This window comes from Scyliorhinus canicula, chromosome 26, assembly GCF_902713615.1.
Source record: "Scyliorhinus canicula chromosome 26, sScyCan1.1, whole genome shotgun sequence".
NCBI classification, from domain to species: Eukaryota; Metazoa; Chordata; class Chondrichthyes; order Carcharhiniformes; family Scyliorhinidae; genus Scyliorhinus; species Scyliorhinus canicula.
The window spans coordinates 12135443-12157073 of NC_052171.1; the positions used below are offsets into that span (position 1 = coordinate 12135443).

The window sequence follows — 21631 nt, forward strand, 5'->3', positions numbered from 1 at the left end:
AGACAGCTTGGCCATGGGGGAGTGAGGCACACGCGGCAGGGGTTCTGCTGCTCAGCAGGCAGGTGCTGTACGTGACGTGGGTAAAGTGCAAAATGACATTGGACGTTATGGCTCCCCGGGACACCAGGTCAACAGAGTTGTAATCCCACCACACGTGCTTAAGTTGCCGCGCCCTGTGTAACACCCAGTCTTCAGCTGCCTTTTGAAGGAAGTTAAACCTGGGCCACCCAGGGGGGGGGGGGGGGGGGCATTGTCCTTCGAAAGAACTTGAGGCCTGACACTTCAAACTCAGAAGGCACAATACATCCTTTAAAAAAAAAAAGACCTCGAGTCTGAGACTCAAACTTCAAATTAAAATGGTAAATGCTTAGAGAGTTCTATAGTACCAAACTTTTAGAAAATCTGCTACATCGTATTTGAGGTCGGGCCTGCTCGCACCAATGAATTCAAGCAGGCCGTCTTTTTAAAAAAGTGCCGCTTTTGTTCCACACCACCTCCCCCTCCTAACACTCAAGGAGCCTCACTGACAGATGGCAGTTTTCCAACCCGGCTTGCCAATGCCCCATCCTGAAATGGCATTAGAGAATGATTGTTATCTACCTCATGTGGAGCGCCCTGCACTGTATTCATCTCTTAGAATGGAAAAGGGGACGGCATAGGAAAGGGGGCTGGCGAGGGAGCCCAATCGAATAAAACGCACTCAAAATTGATCCATTATTGATTGCGAACATACAGTACCAATTATGAATAAACCCATCTTCATTAATCCACATCAAGAGTTATATATAAAAGTTGACGCTTTTTTTTGCTAAATTTGTTGAAGAGATGAGGTAACTTCTCTCGGTTAAACAAGTTTAAGGTAGAGAATGTGAGTAATACAAGGTGCACGCCAGACTAAATTGCCACGTCGAGGCTCCTGGGCGGAATAGACCCAAGCGTGTGGTAGGAGGCAGCGCCCTGCGTGAAGTGCTCATTCCCTACTGCTGATACAAGCGTTAAAAAGTGCCTTCAAACATAATTGGGAAGGGGAGAGAGGGGGCGGGGAAAGAAAAGTAGTTTTAAAAAAATGGGAGAGAATGAACGCAACAAACAACCCCATGAAAAGCAAAGCGGGAACTGTGGAGAATACGAGACGTCCGTTCGGAGAGACGACCTCTTGCTCTCCCCTCTCCAAATCTTCTGGCTTAGTGCACATCGTTTTGTGAAGTCTTCAGGAGGTAATAATGCGCAGTGAATGGGGGAAGAAAGAGTCTCGTGCTACTCAACACCAAGTCCAAGACTGGAGTCGCAATGCATTGTGTGATAGAAGGTTCCAACTGCACCGAATTTCCTTTATAGGCCGGCCTGCCCCTTGAGGGGGCCTGGCAGCAGTTTCATTCTCTTGATCTCAGTGCTGAAGTAGCCCTCGTCGCTGCAGTTGCTCCTCACACTGATCTGTTCATCGGAGTCACTCACACTGCTATTGCTCCAGTCGAGGTCTCCCGACAGGTATTCGGTGCTCTCGACATCCACGTCCACATCTTCTGCAGGAAACACAGGAGAGAAAAAGATCAGCTTTAGGGCCGACAGATGCAAAAAACAAAAAAAAACCTATGCCGTCCCCCATCTTGTCCAGGCAGCCATTTTACTTTTCACTCACATTTCACTCCACAAATTGAATTGCTGCAAATGAGGGGCAGCACGGTAGCATTGTGGATAGCATAATTGCTTCACAGCTCCAGGGTCCCAGGTTCGATTCCCGGCTTGGGTCACTGTCTGTGTGGAGTCTGCACATCCTCCTCGTGTCTGCGTGGGTTTCCTCCGGGTGCTCCGGTTTCCTCCCACAGTACAAAGATGTGCAGGTTAGGTGGATTGGCCATGATAAATTGCCCTTAGTGTTCAAAATTGCCCTTAGTGTTGGGTGGGGTTACTGGGTTATGGGGATAGGGTGGAGGTGTTGACCTTGGATAGGGTGCTCTTTCCAAGAGCCAGTGCAGACTCGATGGGCTGAATGGCCTCCTTCTGCACTGTAAATTCTATGATAAATTCTATGAAATACTTCTGTGCGTCGGCAGGCGATTGTTTATCGTGGCATGCGAGCATTTATTGTCCATCCCCAAATGCCCTTTAATTGAGTGCCCATTTCCGAGGGAAGTTAAGAGTCAACCACATTGCCGTGGGTCTGGAGTCACATGTAGGCCAGGCCGGATAAGGATAGCAGATTTCAGCTTCTAAAGGAACTAGTATGGGTTTTTAACAACAAATCGGTGATAATTTCACGTTTACCAGTGATTCAATAGAATCGGAGAATGTTGACAGCACATAACGAGGCCACTTGGCCCATCGAGTCTGTGCCGGCCCAGCCTCATCCCACTTTCCCAGCTTTTGGCCCATATCCAAAAACCTTTGAAACGAGTGGAGGGTTTTAGCCACTCTCTCCAGGCCCCTCACGGTGTTGTACCTCCCAATCTAATCTCCCCGGCCCCTCGGGCCTCAACAGCCCCGGCCTATGGAGCTTTTGAGTCTAGATTTTTAGGAAACAAATTTAATTGATTTTCAACTCCTCTAGCTGCCACTAGAGGTGGGACTTGAACCAGTGGCTTTCGCCTCAAAATTGCTGGTCAGGTGACATTATTAATCCCCCCACTGCCTCACTATTTCTCACTTTTAAGAAATACATACGTGAATGGGCATTTATTTGTCACTTGGAAAAAAAAAATTATTAAATGGGATGTGGACGTCGCTGGGCCAGTAGTTGTTGCCCATCCCTCATTGCCCCCTCGAGAAGGTGGTGGGTGAGCCGCCTTTTGAGCCGCTGCAGTCCCGTGTGGTGTAGGTACTCCCATAGTGCTGTTAGGGAGGGAGTTCCAGGATTTTGCCCCAGTGACAGTGAAGGAACGGCCGATATATTTCCAAGTCGGGGCGGTGAGTGACTTGGAGGGGAACCTCCAGGTGGTGGGGTTCCCAGGTATCTGCTGCTCTTGCCCTTCTAGATTCAGTTAGGGGCTGATTTAGCACAGGGCTAAATCGCTGGCTTTCAAAGCAGACCAAGGCAGGCCAGCAGCATGGTTCAATTCCCGCACCAGCCTCCCCGAGCAGGTGCCGGAATGTGGCGACTAGGGGCTTTTCACAGTAACTTCATTGAAGCCTACTCGTGACAATAAGCCATTTTCATTTCAGTTGCTGTTGGTTTGGAAGGTGCTGCCTAAGGAACATTGGTAACGATCCCGACTGTTAGGGTAGAAGTTTCTGGCACCTATTTGAACACTTAATTATGGAATCCCTACAATGCAGAAAGAGGCCATTTGGCCCATCGAGCTCTCCACCTTGGCCCACTGTCCTATCCCCGTAACCGGACCTAACCTGCATGTCTCTGGACACTGAGGCAATTTAGCATGGCCAATCCACCTAACCTGCACATCTTTGGACTGTGGGAGGAAACCGGAGCACCCGGAGGAAACCCACGCACACACGGGGAGAATGCTCAAATTCCACATAGACAGTCACCCAAGGCTGGGTTTGAATGGGTCCCTGGCGCGGTGAGGCAGCAGTGCTAACTACTGCACCGCCCCCTCAACCTAAAACAGCAAAGTGATAGGTGGGGAGAGCCATTCTTGAGATGATCTGTAGTCTAATTCACGACCCTGCTCGATGATCCACTTTACACACGTGGAGCAGCATCCTGCCCAATACCCTTGCAAAGCCCTCTCTCTGACTGGAGTACAATCTTCTGCTGGACACTTCAATCCTGCCTCGGAATTTCTGCTCCCAAAGCAGGGCTGCCCTGTAATAGTCGTATTTGGCGTTTGAGCTCCGCCTGAGCTTTTTTAAGGGTTTCAAACCACCGAGTGTGGCGTGAGTCATTTTTCGGCTGAGAAAAAAAATAAACACAAGCATCGAAGTCTCACTCACCTCATCAAAACAAATAAAAAGGTGGAAGGCACAACCCTTCCGTTGCTATGTGACTGAAGGAGTTTGAACACGCGAGGATGAATCCGAAACTCTATAAATAGACTCGCCTATTCATACCCAGAGCAATTTCACAATCATGTAATTAAGAATGTCAGGCATCCTTCAGGCAATCGAAGCCACGCGGCAGACAATGATTCCGGCATTTGGGAATTTACCTTGATCAGAATCGGATCGTTCGGAAGAGACGTTCGATCCGACGCTGTCCATCCGCGTCCTCTCCACACTCAGCAGTTCCAGCTGCCGCTGCAAATGACGCTGTTCCCGTTGTAAATGGTCAATCTGATGGAGAGCCCTTTTGTCGATTTCTTCCAGTGTCTGAAGGAGGAAATTGGCACAAAATGTTGCTGATGCACCTTCACACGGACCGGCAAGCACAGGGGTTTAACCGTGGCGCTCTCGCAAGGGGATAACGCTTGCCTTCGTGGTGTTAAGTGTCAACCTGTGCAGCGGGAACATCTCCCGAGAAACACAGATCGGCAGAATTGAACCTCCGCTAACAGCTCGGGTCAAACATTCCCCGGGAGCAGCAAGCTGTCTCCAACAGGACAAACGAGGGGTTCAGAGAGTCACGGAATTCTTACGGTGGAGAGGAGGCCACTCAGCCCATCATCTCTGCACCTGCTCTCAACGGTCACCGTGACTTAGTGCCGTTCCCCTACCTCTTCCGCGTACCCCTGGGTATCATTTCTATTCAAATAATCACCCCTCTGGAACGCCTCGATTGAAGCTGCCTCCACCACACTCACAGCCAGTGCATTCCAAACCTAAACCACTCACTGTGTGAATTATTTTCTCACATCACATTTCATAGGATCATAGAATTTACAGTGCAGAAGGCGGCCATTTGGCCCATCAAGTCTGCACCGGCCCTTTGAAAGAGCACCGTACCTAATCCCACACCTTCACCCTATCCCCGTAACCCCACACAATTTATTTTTTTTGGACACTAGGGGCAATTCAGTTTAGTCAATCCGCCCATCTTTGGACTGTGGGAGGAAACCGGAGCACCCGGAGGAAACCCACGCAGACACGTGCAGACTCCGCACAGTGGCCCAAGCCAGGAATCGAACCTGGGACTCTGGAGCGGTGAAGCAACTGCGCTAACCACTGTGCTACCGTGCTGCCTTCTTTTGCAAATCACTTTAAATCTGTCGCCCCCTCGTTCTCGATCCTTTTCCGAGCAGGAACGGTTTCTCCCCGTCTACTCTGTCCAGCTCCCTCATGAATTTGAACATCTCGATCAAATCTCCTCTCAGCCTTCTCTCCCAGGAGAACATTCCCAACCTCTCCAATCTTCCCTCACAACTGGAAGTTTCTCATCCCTGAACCATTCTTGTGAACCTCCTCTGCGCTCGCTCCAATGTGTTCACATCCTTCCTGTAGTGTGGCGCCCAGAACTGTGCTCAATAATCCAGCCGAGGTCGAACTAGGGTCTTGTATAAGTTCAGAATAACCTCCTCGCTCTCGCACTCTGAACCCCTATTAATAAACCCAGGATACTATATTCTTTATTAAATGCTCTCCACCTGTCCTGCCATCTTCAATGATCAATGTAGGCGCACCCCTTTAACAATTTTCTCCCTTCTATTGTTTGTCCATATTGTTCGTCTCCCCCCCCCCCCCCCCTCAATCTCCCCCCTCGTATGCCCTCTCCTCCCCCCTTTCAGTCACCCCTCAAAGTCTACCTATCTGACCCATCTTTAGGTCACCTATCAGAACATCTCGTGTGCCTTGGTGTCACAATCCCTCTGCCAAGAAGCATCATGGGATAGTTGACCACATGACAGGCGTTATATAAATGCACACTGCCACTGGGAGGCTGGGCTGATGACCCGAGCGGTTCGCCGGTGGTCCAACCTATTGGGCAGGGCTGAGAGGTGAGCCCCCTTCCCCCGCCCGGAAACTCACCTTGATGTGCATTGTGGCTTTCATGAGCAAACTCAGTGTGGTGTGTCTGGTGTTCTCCGCTCCCACCGGCACCAATTCTTTCAACCGCTCCAAGCAGATTCGCAGGTGGGCGCGCCTGATTTAAAGAAAAAGCATTTCACTCGTGTGTGTGTGTGTGTCCCCAGAAAGGGCAGGAGGTGAAAGGGCAACAGTTCAGCAACACACGTTTCATGAATGGAATCAGTGACACTGGGATACAAACCAGCTCAGACGTCCCCGTCAAATCGCAGGACGATCAAGACGACAGCAAAGATGCTTTTAATTCTGGACTCCACAAACCAAAGTGAAGAGGAATTCGGTCATCACGCTAAGCGGCCAACACAATCAGACACTTTCTAATGCTATAACACAAGGGCGCTGCATTTGCCCCAGTAGCTATTGTGAAACATTGCACTGTCGGCTGATGTGAGAGTGAGTACTAAAGGAGTGCTGCATCGTCAGAGGTCTTTTCAGTCGGGCAGGGGTAATCCTACATCCTGACCAAAGTCCCCTCGCAAACAGGGCCTTCTGGATAAGCCACTCGGCTTTGCAAAAACTATTTGTGGAGCCTTTGGTTTGAATGATCCCCCTGCCAAACGTATGCAAGACAAACAAATCTGGGGAAAGAGTCAGTGCCTCGAGACTGCTCTGCCATATTATTGCTCCCCCCCCACCCCCGGTCAATCATTCATTGACCCCCCCCCCCATCTCCATCGATCTCCGGGGGCCGAGAGAGAGAGAGAGAAATTCCCTCGCCTGCGCCTCAATTGGGAGACTCGCTTAGTTTTAAACTCTGCCCCCTGGTTCCCCCACGAGGGAGAAACGTCCTTTTCCCATCCTCCCTGGAAAAGTCGCCTCAAGATCTTTGTTGTTTAATAGATTGACTCTTCGCCACTTGATGCAGGTCCAAACTTTCCTCATAAGAGGACTCACCACACCAGGAGTTAGAGTGAACCTTCTCTGAACACCACAACGCTCTTGCCTAAATAGAGCTGTCCACCGTACTCCAGGTGTGGCTTCACCAGGGCCCTTACATGCATCTCTTTCTGGGTCTGGAAGAGTCCTGGTTGCCAATATAAACCAAATGGTCTTCCCTGGACTAACTATATGGAGAGCGGAGAGTGATGGAGTTGAGAGTGCGAACGTCAATGCATTAAAAGGTGCCACATCACACCTGTTAACCGTTCCTGAGCAACAAGGCCTCGCGTTAGGCCCGGTCGAGAATTTGGTCGCTTCCGAACTGGTTGCCCTTGAATTTCTCTTTCTGTCATGAGAGTAGCAGTCTACAAAACTGCATTTATGACCATCTGTCGTGGAGGGCAGAGCCTGAAAAAGCTATTTGAAACATAGAAACGAGGAGGAGGCCATTCGGCCCTCATTCAATATGAAAGTGACTGATCCTTGATGCCATCTTCCCACTTGCTCCCCATACCCCTTGATGCTATTAAAATCTAAACAATTATCGATCTCTTCCTGGTGAACATTCAATGATTTGGCCTCCACAGCCTTCTCTGGTAGAGAATTCCACAGCTTCGCCACCCTCAAGCAATTTCTCCTCATCTTAGTCCCAAATGGTCCACCCTGTATCCTAAGATTCTGTCCCCTAGTATCGGCCGAGCGAACCTCTGCTGCACTCCCTCTCTGACAGCTATATTCTCTCAGTCAGGGAGCCTGCACAAAATACTCCAGATGTGGTCATACCAAGGCCTTGTATAACTGCAGCACTTCTGAACCCAAAACTGGTGTGGCACTGAAATGGAAAACTATTCCACGCACACATCCATTGGCAAAAAAAAAAAACAGAGGCCAGGAGACGTGCAACGTTCCAAGTCTTGTTTAAAAAGTTGCGCACAATACCAAGGCTGCCTATGCTTTTTCCGAACGGAGAGATCAAATGTTGTTTTCTGAGGTAAAAAATGTCAGGAGCATGGCTCTTAAAAAAAACAAACGCTATTAAACCTCGGTCCAACGGACGAGGGACTTCAGCTACGAGGCTAGATTGGAGAAGTTAGGAAGGTTTCACGGAGAATTGGACCATCAAATTTCAAAACCACCTGAAGCCAGAATGGATTTGGATGAGGGTCTGGAAGTGAATGCCTTGGTATCACGGTCTCCTTGTGCTGTTCTGCATGCTTGGTGCTTACGAATCAGCCTGGAGTGGGCCCGATGCCAGGGTAAGGGCGCGCACTCGTTTCGTACAACCCTGCAAAGCTCGCGGTCCCACACTGCTTCCTCCCGGGCTGGATGAGCTGCGTGGATGATGCAATGCAAGCTGACAATGTCAACCTGTTCGAGTCAGGCATCAGTTGGCACTGCCTCGACTGGAACGGCGTCATCTGCCCACAGATTGGCCAGGCACACTGCTGTTCCGAGCTGCTGGGGGACAAGCTGTTCAGAAACCTTCACTATTCTCTAGGCAAGCCAGAGGTAACACTGCTCTGTCCAGACCCCTCACCATTCTCCTTGAAGTAGAAAAGTCCCAATATTAGAAAAAGATAATATTGTGGTGGAGAATGCTGAGACCCAGGCTATTAGAATAGATGGCATTGAGGTGCGTAGGGAAGAAGTGTTGGCAATTCTAGACAAGGTGAAAATAGATAAGTCCCCGGGGCCTGATGGGATTTATCCTAGGATTCTCTGGGAAGCCAGGGAAGAGATTGCTGAGCCTTTGGCTTTGATTTTTAGGTCATCATTGGCTACAGGAATAGTGCCAGAGGACTGGAGGATAGCAAATGTGGTCCCTTTGTTCAAGAAGGGGAGTAGAGATAACCCCGGTAACTATAGGCCGGTGAGCCTAACGTCTGTGGTGGGTAAAGTCTTGGAGAGGATTATAAAAGATACGATTTATAATCATCTAGATAGGAATAATATGATTAGGGATAGTCAGCATGGTTTTGTGAAGGGTAGGTCATGCCTCACAAACCTTATCGAGTTCTTTGAGAAGGTGACTGAACAGGTAGACGAGGGTAGAGCAGTTGATGTGGTGTATATGGATTTCAGTAAAGCGTTTGATAAGGTTCCCCACGGTCGGCTATTGCAGAAAATACGGAGGCTGGGGATTGAGGGTGATTTAGAGATGTGGATCAGAAATTGGCTAGTTGAAAGAAGACAGAGAGTGGTAGTTGATGGGAAATGTTCAGAATGGAGTTCAGTTATGAGTGGCGTACCACAAGGATCTGTTCTGGGGCCGTTGCTGTTTGTCATTTTTATAAATGACCTAGAAGAGGGCGCAGAAGGATGGGTGAGTAAATTTGCAGACGACACTAAAGTCGGTGGAGTTGTAGACAGTGCGGAAGGATGTTGCAGGTTACAGAGGGACATAGATAAGCTGCAGAGCTGGGCTGAGAGGTGGCAAATGGAGTTTAATGTGGAGAAGTGTGAGGTGATTCACTTTGGAAAGAATAACAGGAATGCGGAATATTTGGCTAATGGTAAAATTCTTGGTAGTGTGGATGAGCAGAGGGATCTCGGTGTCCATGTACATAGATCCCAGAAAGTTGCCACCCAGGTTGATAGGGTTGTGAAGAAGGCCTATGGTGTGTTGGCCTTTATTGGTAGAGGGATTGAGTTCCGGAGCCATGAGGTCATGTTGCAGTTGTACAAAACTCTAGTACGGCCTCATTTGGAGTATTGCGTATAGTTCTGGTCGTCTCATTATAGGAAGGACGTGGAAGCTTTGGAACGGGTGCAGAGGAGATTTACCAGGATGTTGCCTGGTATGGAGGGAAAATCTTATGAGGAAAGGCTGATGGACTTGAGGTTGTTTTCGTTAGAGAAGAAGAAGGTTAAGAGGTGACTTAATAGAGGCATACAAAATGATCAGAGGGTTAGATAGGGTGGACAGCGAGAGCCTTCTCCCGCGGATGGAGGTGGCTAGCACGAGGGGACATAGCCTTAAATTGAGGGGTAATAGATATAGGAGAGAGGTCAGAGGTGGGTTTTTTACACAAAGAGTGGTGAGGCTGTGGAATGCCCTACCTGCAACAGTAGTGAATTCGCCAACATTGAGGGCATTTAAAAGTTTATTGGATAAGCATATGGATGATAAGGGCATAGTGTAGGTTAGATGGCCTTTAGTTTTTTTCCATGTCGGTGCAACATCGAGGGCCGAAGGGCCTGTACTGCGCTGTATCGTTCTATGTTCTACCCCAATCAATCTTTGCAGCTGAAGTGCATTATCCCTGAAAATATGTTTTGGAATGGGATTCAATAGTTTATTTTTCAAAAAGGCCTCACTCCTGACATTTAGTACCTCAGAATGCATTAATACTTACTCTGCCAGTTCTGGAAAAGCGCACTGTGCTAAAAACTTGCCAAACAAGACTTGTAGCTTTGCACGTTTCCTGGTCTCCATTTCACCAGCCGCCAACATCAGCAACAACACAGATCAAATAGATTGCTGCTGTGGGAGGATCTGGCTTTGACTTAGTATCGGTGGGCTGTTCAACCGTTGGCCAGATTCCGATCTGTCCAGCAGGAGTGGGAGAGCTGGCACGGCATTTATATCCCTGTCTATCCCGGATGCGCTGAACTCCAATGATACGCACTCTCACACTGGTCAAGGTCAGCTCATTTGGATCAGCATCCAACTTGGATTTGGGTTCATTGTCATGTTTACCGAGGTACAGTGAAAAGCATGGCTCTGCATACAGTCCAGGCAGATCGTTCCTAACGTGAAAAACATAGGACATATGATGGGTGGCACAGCGGTTAGCACTGTTGCTTCAGTGCCAGAGTCCCAGGTTTGATTCCCAGCTTGGGTCACTGTCTGTGCGGAGTCTGCACGTTCTCCCCGTGTCTGCGTGGGTTTCCTCCGGGTGCTCCGGTTTCCTCCCACAAGTCCCGAAAGACGTGCTTGTTAGGTGAATTGGACATTCTGAATTCTCCCTGTGTACCTGAACAGGCGCCGGAAAGTGGCGACTAGGGGATTTTCACAGTAACTTCATTGCAGTGTTAATGTGAGTCTACTTTAAAACTAATAAAGATTATTTTGGATTCTTTAAATACACACTGTAAATACATAGACATCGGATGAAGCATACAGAGTGTGGTGCTACACAGTAGAGAAGATCCGAGAGAGATTAATTCAGTCCATAAGAGGGTCATTCAGTAGTCTGGTAACAGCGGGGAAGAAGCTGTTTTTGAGTCTGTTCGGGCGTGTTCTCAGACTTTTGTATCTCGTGCCCGATGGGAGAAGTTGGAAGAGCGAGTAAGCCGGGTGGGAGGGGTCTTTGATTATGCTGCCCGCTTTCCCCAGGCAGCGGGAGGTGTAGATGGAGTCAATGGATGGGAGGCAGGTTCGTGTGATGGACTGGGCTGTGTTTACGACTCTGTAGTTTCTTACAGTCTTGGGCTGAATAGTTGCCATACCAGGCTGTGATGCAGCCAGACAGACTGCGTCCCGTCTCGACCACTGTTTTAGTCCCACTTGAGGGGCTTTGTAGGGGCTTCTCCTGCATCTGCTCTCACTCAAACACTTGCTGACTCCTGCAGAATCGTACAACAATGAACAGTAGCAAGGGGCCATTGAGGCCAGTATGCCTATGCTAGCTCTTCTGTGGAACCATCTGAATGATCCCATTTTCCTGTTCTCCCCACCCCTCCCCCAGTCTTGATCCAATTTTCTTTTCAAAACGTCAACCAGCTTTGACCATCAATGCCTTCCAACTCACAACCACTCACTCTGTAAAGAAACGTGCCTCTTTTTGTTTCTGATCACTTTAAAGAGGTGTCGTCTAGTTAATGGGCCTGCTGGAACTAGAAATCGTTTTTGTCACATTTAATCTGTCCTGCTTGGAGTTCAACCCCAGCTTTGCCACAGAATTAAAGCTCCTCACGCATGGAATAGCACCATTCTCTTCAAGGCCTCCCCCCCCCCCCCCCCAAAGGCCTTCCTGAGGTATGCAGTGCTCAGAATCGAAACAGGCACTGAATCAAACACCTCCCTCCAATCTGACCAGCACACCTATTTTCTGTTCCCCATCCAACCCAGTTTTATCAAGTCAGAGTTTTCCAGCACAGAAAGTGGCCCTTCGGCCCATCAGAATTCTCCTTGTCTCGGTCTTAAATGAGCGACCGTTTATTTTTAAGCAGTGACCTCCTAATTCTAAATTCTCCCAAAAGAGGAAAGATTCTCTCTACATTCACCCTGTCAATACACCCCAGGATATTAAATGTGCCGATAGTCAGCTCTTCAGCCCAGGCAACATCCTGGGGTATCTCCTCTGCTCCCTCTCCAGGGCAATCACATCCTTCCTATAGAGTGGCGACGAGAACTGCACTCAGTACTCTAGCTGTGGCCTAACCAGCGTTTTATACAGCTCCATCATAACCTCCCTGCTCTTATATTCTATACCTCGGCTAATAGAGGCAAGTATCCCATCAGCCTCCTGAACCACCTTATCTACCTGTCTTGCTGCCTTCAGGGATCTGTGGACATGTACTCCAAGGTCCCTCTGATCCTCTGTACGTCCCACTGTTCATTGTGTATTCCCACAATGCATCACCTCACACTTTTCAGGGTTAAATTCCATTTGCCACCAATCGGCCCATCTGACCAGCCGGTCTATATTGTATATTTAGATTTATGCTTTGGCACGGTATCACAGTAGTTAGCACAGTTGCTTCACAGCTCCAGGGTCCCAGGTTCGATTCTCGGCTTGGGTCACTGTCGGTGTGGAGTCTGCACGTTCTCCCCGTATCTGCGTGGGTTTCCTCCGGGTGCTCCGGTTTCCTCCCACAGTCTAAACATGTGTGGGTTAGGTGGATTGGCCATGATAAATTGCCCTTAGTGTCCAAAAAAGGTTAAGTGGGGGTTACTGGGAGAGGGTAGGGTGCTCTTTATAAGGGCCGGTGCAGACTCGATGGGCCGAATGGCCTCCTTGTGCACTAAATTCTATGATAAAGTCCCTTTGATCCCCAGACTTTCATTTTGTATACGAGTCTGCGAAACTGCTTCGCTAAACAAAACTGCGGGACTTCTCCTAAACCACTGAAAACACAATGCTCATCCCTGGAGACACACGCGAGGTAAATAGAGCCAAGTAGGGCGGCACGATGGCACAGCGGTTAGCACTGCTGCCTCAGCACCAGGGACCCAAGTTCAATTCCGACCTTGGGGTCATTGTCTGTGCAGGTTAGGTGGATTGGCCATGTTAAATTACCCCTTAGTGTCCAAAAGGTTAGGTGGGGTTACTGGGTTATGGGAGGGGAACGTGTCTGGATAGGGAGCTCTTTGAAAGGGGCAGTGCAGACTAGGTGGGTCGAATGGCCTCCTTCTGCACTGTGGGAATTCTATGATTCCCATTGCTTCCGCTTGAAGCCACCCCACGCCAGGAGGAAATCCACAGGCCACTCACACTCTGTGCGGAGAGGGTCACCTAAGCTTGGCAACACCAGGGCACCCCACCAGAAAGAGGCAGAGACAGACCGCCCCAAGGAACCTCGTCTGGCCTGCTGACAGAGCGTGCCTCAACCCGGGATAGCAAACACACCCTGGAGCACATCCCACTGTAGGCAACACAAATCTGACTGGATATTTAAATAAGCTCTCAAAAATCAGGAGCACGGATATCGCACGGGCAAGTAGGAGCATAGAATTTCTGCAGTGGGCAAGGAGGCCATTCGGCCCATCAAGGCGACACCGACCCTCTGAAGGAGCATCCTACCCCAGGCCCATTCCCCTGCCCTCTCCCCATACCCTGCACATCCCTGGACACGAAGGGGCAATTGATCATGTCCAATCCACCTAACCTGCACATCTTTGGACTGTGGGAGGAAACCGGAGCACCCGGAGGAAACCCACGCAGACACGGGGAGGACGTGCAGACTCCACAGACAGTCACCCCAAGGCCGGAATTGAACCCGGGTCCCTGGTGCCGAGAGGCAGCAGTGCTAACTGCTGTCCATATCCCGGAGTAAAGTTTAGATTTTGTTGGATAAATCCAGCGATACAGTACTCAAAAGTGTCGAAAACAAGTCATTGTACAGCACAATATACATGGTTAAATTGAAGCTTTGCTGCTTCAGTAGCAATTAAAGTCGTTTCTGAAAAGTACGATTGTGTGGGGAGTAATTGCTGTCAAGTTCAGCTTCCTCGAGTGAAGAATATTCAGCAAAGCCCTCGAAATGCCCCCAGACACAGAAATATTCTTTCGCAGATCCTGCTTGGCAACATTCTGGTGGTGTTTTGCAGGTGCGTTCGGCGCTCGACACGAGAAAGGAAACTGAAAGCTTCAATTCCTGCAGCTAGCTGGGGTTTCACAAGGGCGCCTGTGGAAGCCAAGGCTTGCATCAGCTGACACCCTTGGCCGCTCACTTCCCCGTCTTTGATGCACTCGATTCAAGGCAGATTGGAACTTTTATTTTTTGGCTGGGAAGGAAGGAGCAGCTTTTGGAGTCAGGGTGCTCCATCAATGGGCCAAATGGCCTCCTTGTAGGAATTCTCTGAAAACTTACGCAGAGATCTCCGCCAATGTTCCTCCTCACCGTGTCTTCCTTCAGCACCAATTGAAAAACTGGACAGAGGGGGCGGCACGGTGGTGCAGTGTTAGCACTGCTGCCTCACAGCGCCGGGACCCGGGTTCGATCCCGGCTCTGGGTCACTGTCCGTGTGGAGTTCGCACATTCTCCCCTGTGTCTGCGTGGGTCTCACCCCCACAACCCAAAGATGTGCAGGTGGATTGGCTATGCTAAATTGCCCCTTAATTGGAAAAAAAAGAATTGGGTACTCAAATTTAGAAACACAAAACTGGACCTACTCTGGGCGACCTTTTGTAATCTAATAATAAATGATATAATAATCTTTATTATTGTCACAAGTAGGCTGACATTAACACTGCAATGAAGTTACTGTGAAAAGCCCCTAGTCGCCACATTCCGGCACCTGTTCGGGTACACTGAGGGAGAATTCAGAACGTCCAATTCATCTCACAGCACGTCTTTCGGGACTTGTGGGAGGAAACCGGAGCACCCGGAGGAAACCCACGCAGACACGGGGAAGAACGTGCAGACTCCGCACAGACAGTGACCCAAGCCGGGAATCGAGCCCAGGACCCTGGAGCTGTGAAGCAACAGTGCTAACCACTATGCTACCATGCAATAGAAAGAATGCTGAAACTGGCAGGCATTTCGACGCCAGTCGGGGCATACTGTAATTAGTAGACAAGGAGGAGGGGTGAAGAAAAGGTATCCTTAAATAAAACGTAGGTTTATATAAATCTTTGCCTTTTTCCGCATTAGCCAAACAGATGCTGATACATCATCTGGGGTATGCAACAGCGAAATATTTGGTCAAAAGCACTCCAAATCTTTGCGAGCACTTTTTTTTTTCTTTCGAGGGGGAAATTGGGCTCTATTTGCAGGAGAAACAAGATCGCCACTCTGAATTACCCCAAATTAGCTCACGGTCCAACTACCTTCAACTGGCATCAAGTCAATGAATTCAGATCTTTCTGCCACCACTCAGCATATTGAGAGATGCAGTTACTGTCAGCATGTGTTACAACATGATTGCAACTATTTCCCTCCCCTATAATTTAATGCTAGAAAGTCTGTTACGGAAGACAGCAAAATTATCACGCATGTTTTTAATTCCTCAGTCAATTAAAAAAGACACGTACAAAATCACTCCTACTCCCCTGAAGCCGCCCCCCCCACCCCTGACTGTATCATTCTTGCTGTAACTCGCCAAATAGAACTCCCAAGATAAAAAGGTACGTGACATTTCTGGTCAACCCCAACAAGGCTCCAGTTTATTCTCGAGCCCACAAACCGACCACAGAAAATGAGCTGCTGGTGATACCTTAACCACACAGTTCCTCAGACCGGTTTCAGTTCTTGAGAAACAGGTTTACACGGATTGAAGGTTCAACCCCACCGCCGTGTGCGTCACTCGCAGAGGGAGAGAAAGAGAGAGAGAGAAAGAGAGCGAGAGAGAGAGAAAGAGAGCAAGAGAGAGAGAAAGAGAGCAAGAGAGAGAGAAAGAGAGCGAGAGAGAAAGAGAGCGAGAGAAAGAGAGCGAGAGAAAGAGAGCTAGAGAGAGAGAAAGAGAGCGAGAGAGAGAAAGAGCGAGAGAGAGAAAGAGCGAGAGAGAGAAAGAGAGCGAGAGAGAGAAAGAGAGCGAGAGAGAGAAAGAGACGAGAAAGAGATCGAGAGAGAGAAAGAGAGCGAGAGAGAGAAAGAGAGCGAGAGAGAGAAAGAGAGCGAGAGAGAGAAGAGAGCGAGAGGAGAAAGAGAGCGAGAGAGAGAGAGAAAGAGAGCGAGAGAGAGAGAGAAAGAGGCGAGAGAGAGAAGGTGGGAGAGAGAGAAAGAGAGCGAGAGAGAGAAAGAGAGCGAGAGAGAGAGAAAGAGAGCAAGAGAGAGAAAGAGAGCGAGAGAAAGAGAGCGAGAAAGAGAGCGAGAAAGAGAGCGAGAGAAAGAGAGCGAGAGAAAGAGAGCGATAGAGTAGAGAGTTAGAGAGAGAGAGTTAGTAGAGAAGAGAGTGAGGTAAAAAAGGAGCTAAAAGAGAGAAAAGAGCTAGAGAAAAGGAGAAAAGATAGCGAGAAGAGAAAAACAGAGCGAGAAAAGAGAGAAAAAGAGACAGAAACATAGAAAGAGAAAGGAGAGAGAGAGAGAGAGGAGAGATAGAGAAGAGAGAGAGAGGAGGAGAGTAAGAGAGAGACAGAAAGTGTAAAGAGAGAAAAGGAGAGAGAGAGAAAGGAAGAGAGGAAAGAGAGGAGAGGTGTAGAGAAAGGGGAAGAGTAGAAATAGAGAGAGAAAGAGAGAGGAGATATGAAAAGGAGAGGGAGAGAGAGAGACAGAGAGAAAAGAGATGTCAGGAATGGGGGCGCTGTGAGAAGGTCTTTGCTCCACCTGTAGCTGAAACAATGTCTGCCTCATTTTGCCCGCAAAGAGCAATGTAGAAATGGGAACGGTATGGAACCGTAAACAGCATCTCCCTGATCACTGGTGTTTTGGGCAGTGCCGTGGGCTGCAGGCCTATTTGGGAAGATGCACGCACTGAGCTGAATCCACTCATACTGACCAGGAAAAATGCTTGTATCTTTGGCTTTAGAAGCAGTGATCTGACAGGGTCATACACCCCCATCCCCACACACCTATCGTGAAAAGCCTTGGTGGGCATGTTCTTGACATTATGCCTGCTCCCATTTTAACAGCAAGTTCACTCAATGCAAACTGAAGTGAGTTAAGTACATCTGGAAGGACTCGGGGCCCCTTAATCTCAGAATTGAATTTGGCAAGTGTTGGATTTACCCTCCCCACACGGGAGCAAATTGAAACCTTTTTCCAATCTGCTGTCAGACATTTATTTTGTCTCCTTCCATAGTTCAAACCGTAGGGTTGTCCGAACTGAAGAAACCAGGGTCCCGATCTACCCGGATGGGGACAGAGATGCGTAGTGAGAGATTAGCCGGGTGTCCCCGGGCGCTCAGTGCCGAGAAACACCGCTATCTGACACCCCTCCGGGTAGATCGGGGGCCTCTGTGGGGAAGGCCGCAATGAGGCTGCACTTAGCCGCGTTTTCTACAGTGAGGAGCGAGAGACAGGTCGGAGCTCCCGATGTGACCTCTGAACCCAACCCAAACACCCACGCAATTCGCACCCCAGCCCGACCACTGCCACGCAAATGCCAGCTTGGCAGTGCCATGGGGCCCAGGTGGCACCAGAATCAGGTACCACCTGGCAATAGTGCATGAACCTGGGTGCCTCCAATCCTCAGAGACCCCTACACGTACCGTTCAGTCTGGTCCCCGTTTGTGGCAAGCAGCACTCACCCGAGGTCTCCAAGGCAAGGGGGGGGTTTAGATCCCACGCCTTGGGTAGATCGGAGGAATGCATATTAGAGCGAGACTAGCTAATCTCACTCTTAAAAGCAGATTGGCAGGTGATCCTGCCCACAATGGGTGGGATTCGCTTCGCGACGTCGCATGAGATCATGTTAGATCTCGTGAGGGGTGGCGAGCTGGGTAGATTCTCGAAATGGGATCTCCCGGCATCTACCAATCACGTTGGGCCGCGCTATGTTTCAGGGGCAACACGACCGGTAGATCCTGCCCAGGTATGCACAGCGTATTCAAACATAACTCAGTAAACAAGACTCTTAAGACAGCCATTTGGCTGGAGGGCTACTTCCGCTGCCGGTTAAGTCTGGCTTGCCAAATCTCTCCATTGTTAGGCTCCAAATCTCTGTGCACGACCCCTGGGTTGAGCGAGAAAATATTTCCCTTGCTTGAAGCCTGCCGAATACGTGCCATCAAACACTGCCACAAATATAGTAGACGGCAAAAGAAAACACCAAATTGTTTCCATAAAAGGTCCTGCAGTTCATCAGTTATCTGATCTATTCAGACAAGGTACCTGGGCTTGTTTACATCAACTCGGGCCACATACATGCCATTCATTACCTCATCCCTGTGAGCTCCAAATAACTCTTGTTAAACTGGAGGCGCAGAACACAAAATCATTCCCATCCCCAAATACAATGAAGTTGCCAAGATCCATAGCTTTATTTGTGTGACTGATACCCATCGAAAGGCAGAGCAGACTGGATGGGCTCAATGTCCTACTGCTGCCCCTACACCTTGTGGTCTGAGAAGGAGCACGGGATGGCGCACGCTCACAGGATCAAAATGGTCACCATCTAACACTCAAGGCAGCATGATGAGGACTTGGGCTGGCATGCCTATATCTGCATCCATGCCTTCCTGGGCCCTTGACCGTGTCCAACCCCGCCCACCATCTCCACATACCGCTTGCAAGGGCGAAGGACAAAACACAGAACATGTGACAGATGACGGATGCCGTCGCCCACAGCCTTGCCCGAATCGGGCTTGCTTTTTCGCTGCTTTCATCTCCATCCATCATCCCACCCCGCCCTATTCTCGTGACCCCGTAACCTAACCTGCAGATCCCTGGACACGAAGGGGCAATTTATCAGGGCCAATCCCCCTAACCTGCACATCTTTGGACTGCGGGAGGAAACAGGAGCACCCGGAGGAAACACACGCAGACATGGGGAGAACGTGCTGTTGGCCATTCGTCAACACGGCACCCTTGTGGGAACTCTGCCGGTACCATGCTCAGTCGGGCGGTTTCCCAAACAAAATGAGCATTATCGGCCAAAATACTCATTTTATTTGTAACCTTTACAATCTGTTGATAAGTTTGCACCTTTCGTGCAGAGAGTACGCAGCGCTGCGTGACTGGAATAAAATGATTTTGTCGGAAGAAGATTCTGAAAATGCATTTTCAAACCGCAATTCTAGGACTGAGTTCACGTTAAGGTTTGCTTTCAGCTCCAATACAGCTGCCCCCAAATTTGGTTCGTCCTCCACCCACCTCAGACGACCTACGAGATTCTTGCACGAGCTGTAGATTACAAACACCTACCATCACCACAGGGACCTTTCAGCCTGGAGAACCGTGTTATCTCATTCAGAAATCTACAGCACCCAACCCGAGGCCCAAATCTTCGCCAGCGCGCCCGCGCTTTCTAGATTGCAACAGAGACAATTGCATTGGAGCCTCACTTCACAGAGAAATCAGAAACATCCCCAAAGTAAGTAGAGATTTGCAACGCAGGTTCCCAGCGTGGCCACGTTCGGGCAACATTAGCAGAGAGCTTGCTGCATCTGCAGCAAGTCCATAGAGACCAGAAACAAAACAACCAGAGTTTTAAACGCAAATAAAATAACAATGAGATCATGGCCTTCTATTTCCCAAGCAACCCTTTGGTCAGGGTTCCCGTGGTTGTTATTCCGTCAAGTCGTAGAGTTTTACAGCACAGGACAAGATTTGACAAAGGATCATCTGGACTCGAAACGTTCGCTCTTTTCTCTCCCTACAGATGCTGCCAGACCTGCTGAGATTTTCCAGCATTTTCTCTTTGGTTTACTGCACAGGAACAGGGCCTACGGCCCTTCAAGCCTGCGCCAACCAAGCTGCCCGTCTAACCCAACACCTTTTACACTTCCGGTGTCCGTATCCCTCTATTCCCATCCTATTCATGTATTTGTCAAGACACCCCTTAAACGTCACTATCGTCCCTGCTTCCACCACCTCCTCTTCCGGCAGCGAGAGGCGCACACTACCCTCTGTGTAAAAAACATCCCTCGCACATCTCCTCTAAACTTTGCCCCTCGCACCTTAAACCTATGTCCATAACCTCTCTGCTCTTATATTCTATACCTCGGCTAATAAAGGCAAGTATCCCATCAGCCTCCTTAACCACATTATCTACCTGCCCTGCTGCCTCCAGGGATCGGTGGACATGTACCCCAAGGTCCCTCTGCTCCTCTGTACATCCCACTGTTCATTGTGTATTCCCGTGTCGTGTCGGTCCTTCCACAATGCATCACCTCACACTGTACACCCATTCCAAATCTCCCCACTCTATCCGTACGGTGTGCCGATCAGATCCCCGTAGGTTTAACTAATGGGCGTGCAACTGCGATTGCCTCCCTGCTCCCCACACTGACCCTCCACCACGAGGGGGAACCTTCGCCTGAAACTTCAACTCAGTTCCTCTCTCCATAGACGCTTCCTGACCCGCTTCGTATTTGTAGAATTTTCCACCTTTATCTCCGATTGGCAGCAGTCAATAAAGTGACTGTCGGCAGAGAGGTACGAATTGGACGATGGCACAAAGACCGGTAAGGATAGCAAGTTGTGAAGCGGGTGCGACAAACTAAAATAGAACGGTTAAGCGAGCGGGGAAGGATCTGGCAAACAGAGAACGCGGCCAAATGTGAAAGCGGCCATTTTGTCAGGAAGAATAATAAAGAAGCTCGTTATCTAGATGGTGAGAGACTGCAGAGCTCCGAGATGCAGAGGGAAATGGGTGTCCTAGTGCATGAATCACAAAAGGTTAGTATACAGGTACAGCAAGTCATTAGGAAAGCTAATAGAATGTTATCATTTATTGTGAGGGGAATTGAATACAAAAGTAGGAAGGTTATGCTTCAGTTGTACATTGGTGAGGCCATATCTGGAATATTGTGCAAAGTATTGGTCTCCTTATTTAACGAAAGCTTTTGGAAGCAATTCAGAGAAGGTTTACTTGACTAATATAAGGAATGGGCGGGATGTCTTATCGAGAAAGGTTACAGCCAGAGTTTCGAAGAGTAAGAGGCGACTCGATTGAAACCTTTAGGAAACCGTGGGGTCGTGACAGGGCGGCGAGGGTTGAAGGAGAACCGAGAACGAAGAGGGCACTGTTTAAAAATAAGGGATCGCCCAATTAAAATGGAGATGGGGTGAAATCTGTTCCCTCAGACGGTGGGAAAACTCTGGAACATTCTTTCTCAAAAGGCAGAGGAGGCAGAGTCTTTGAATATTTTTAAGGCCGAGCTGGATAGATTCTTCATTAACGAGGGGTGAAAGGTTATCGGGGGTCAGCAGGAAAGCGGGGTTGACGTATATAGGCCCATATGAACGATACTAGCACATGTATAAGAATCTGAAGACTGAAAGAACGCCAATCCCTGAACCTAATGGTGCACGTCAAGCTGGCTACACCTCAGCAGTTGCACAAGTTGATTGGGAAGTAGAAGAGGGCTGAAGATGCTTCAGTAGATTAAAGCTGCACAGCAGTGCGATCAGAAAAGTACAGAACCAGGCAGCAAGCAAATAAGCCACCGGATATATATCTGCTGCAATGCACATTGCTCAATGTGCACTACTTCCCGATGCTGCAGTGTTTGACCAGGGCAGCGTTAGCTTCCCGCAAAGCACTTGCTGTAGCTGTTTGATAGCC

At 49.1% G+C, this 21631-nt stretch overlaps 1 protein-coding gene across 1 annotated transcript in view; it reads right to left on the bottom strand.

Moving 5' to 3' along the window:
* Window positions 1-799: 799 nt before the first annotated feature.
* Window positions 800-21631, bottom strand: part of mxd1 (MAX dimerization protein 1) — a 31423-nt gene continuing 10591 nt past the window's right edge. Inside the window, exons 4-6 of the mRNA XM_038785208.1 lie at window positions 5860-5974; window positions 4107-4266; window positions 800-1523 (exon numbers count right to left, since the gene is read on the bottom strand). Coding sequence (XP_038641136.1) covers window positions 1333-1523; window positions 4107-4266; window positions 5860-5974 — 466 coding nt within the window. The 3' untranslated portion in view covers window positions 800-1332. The remainder of the gene's footprint in view (window positions 1524-4106; window positions 4267-5859; window positions 5975-21631) is intronic.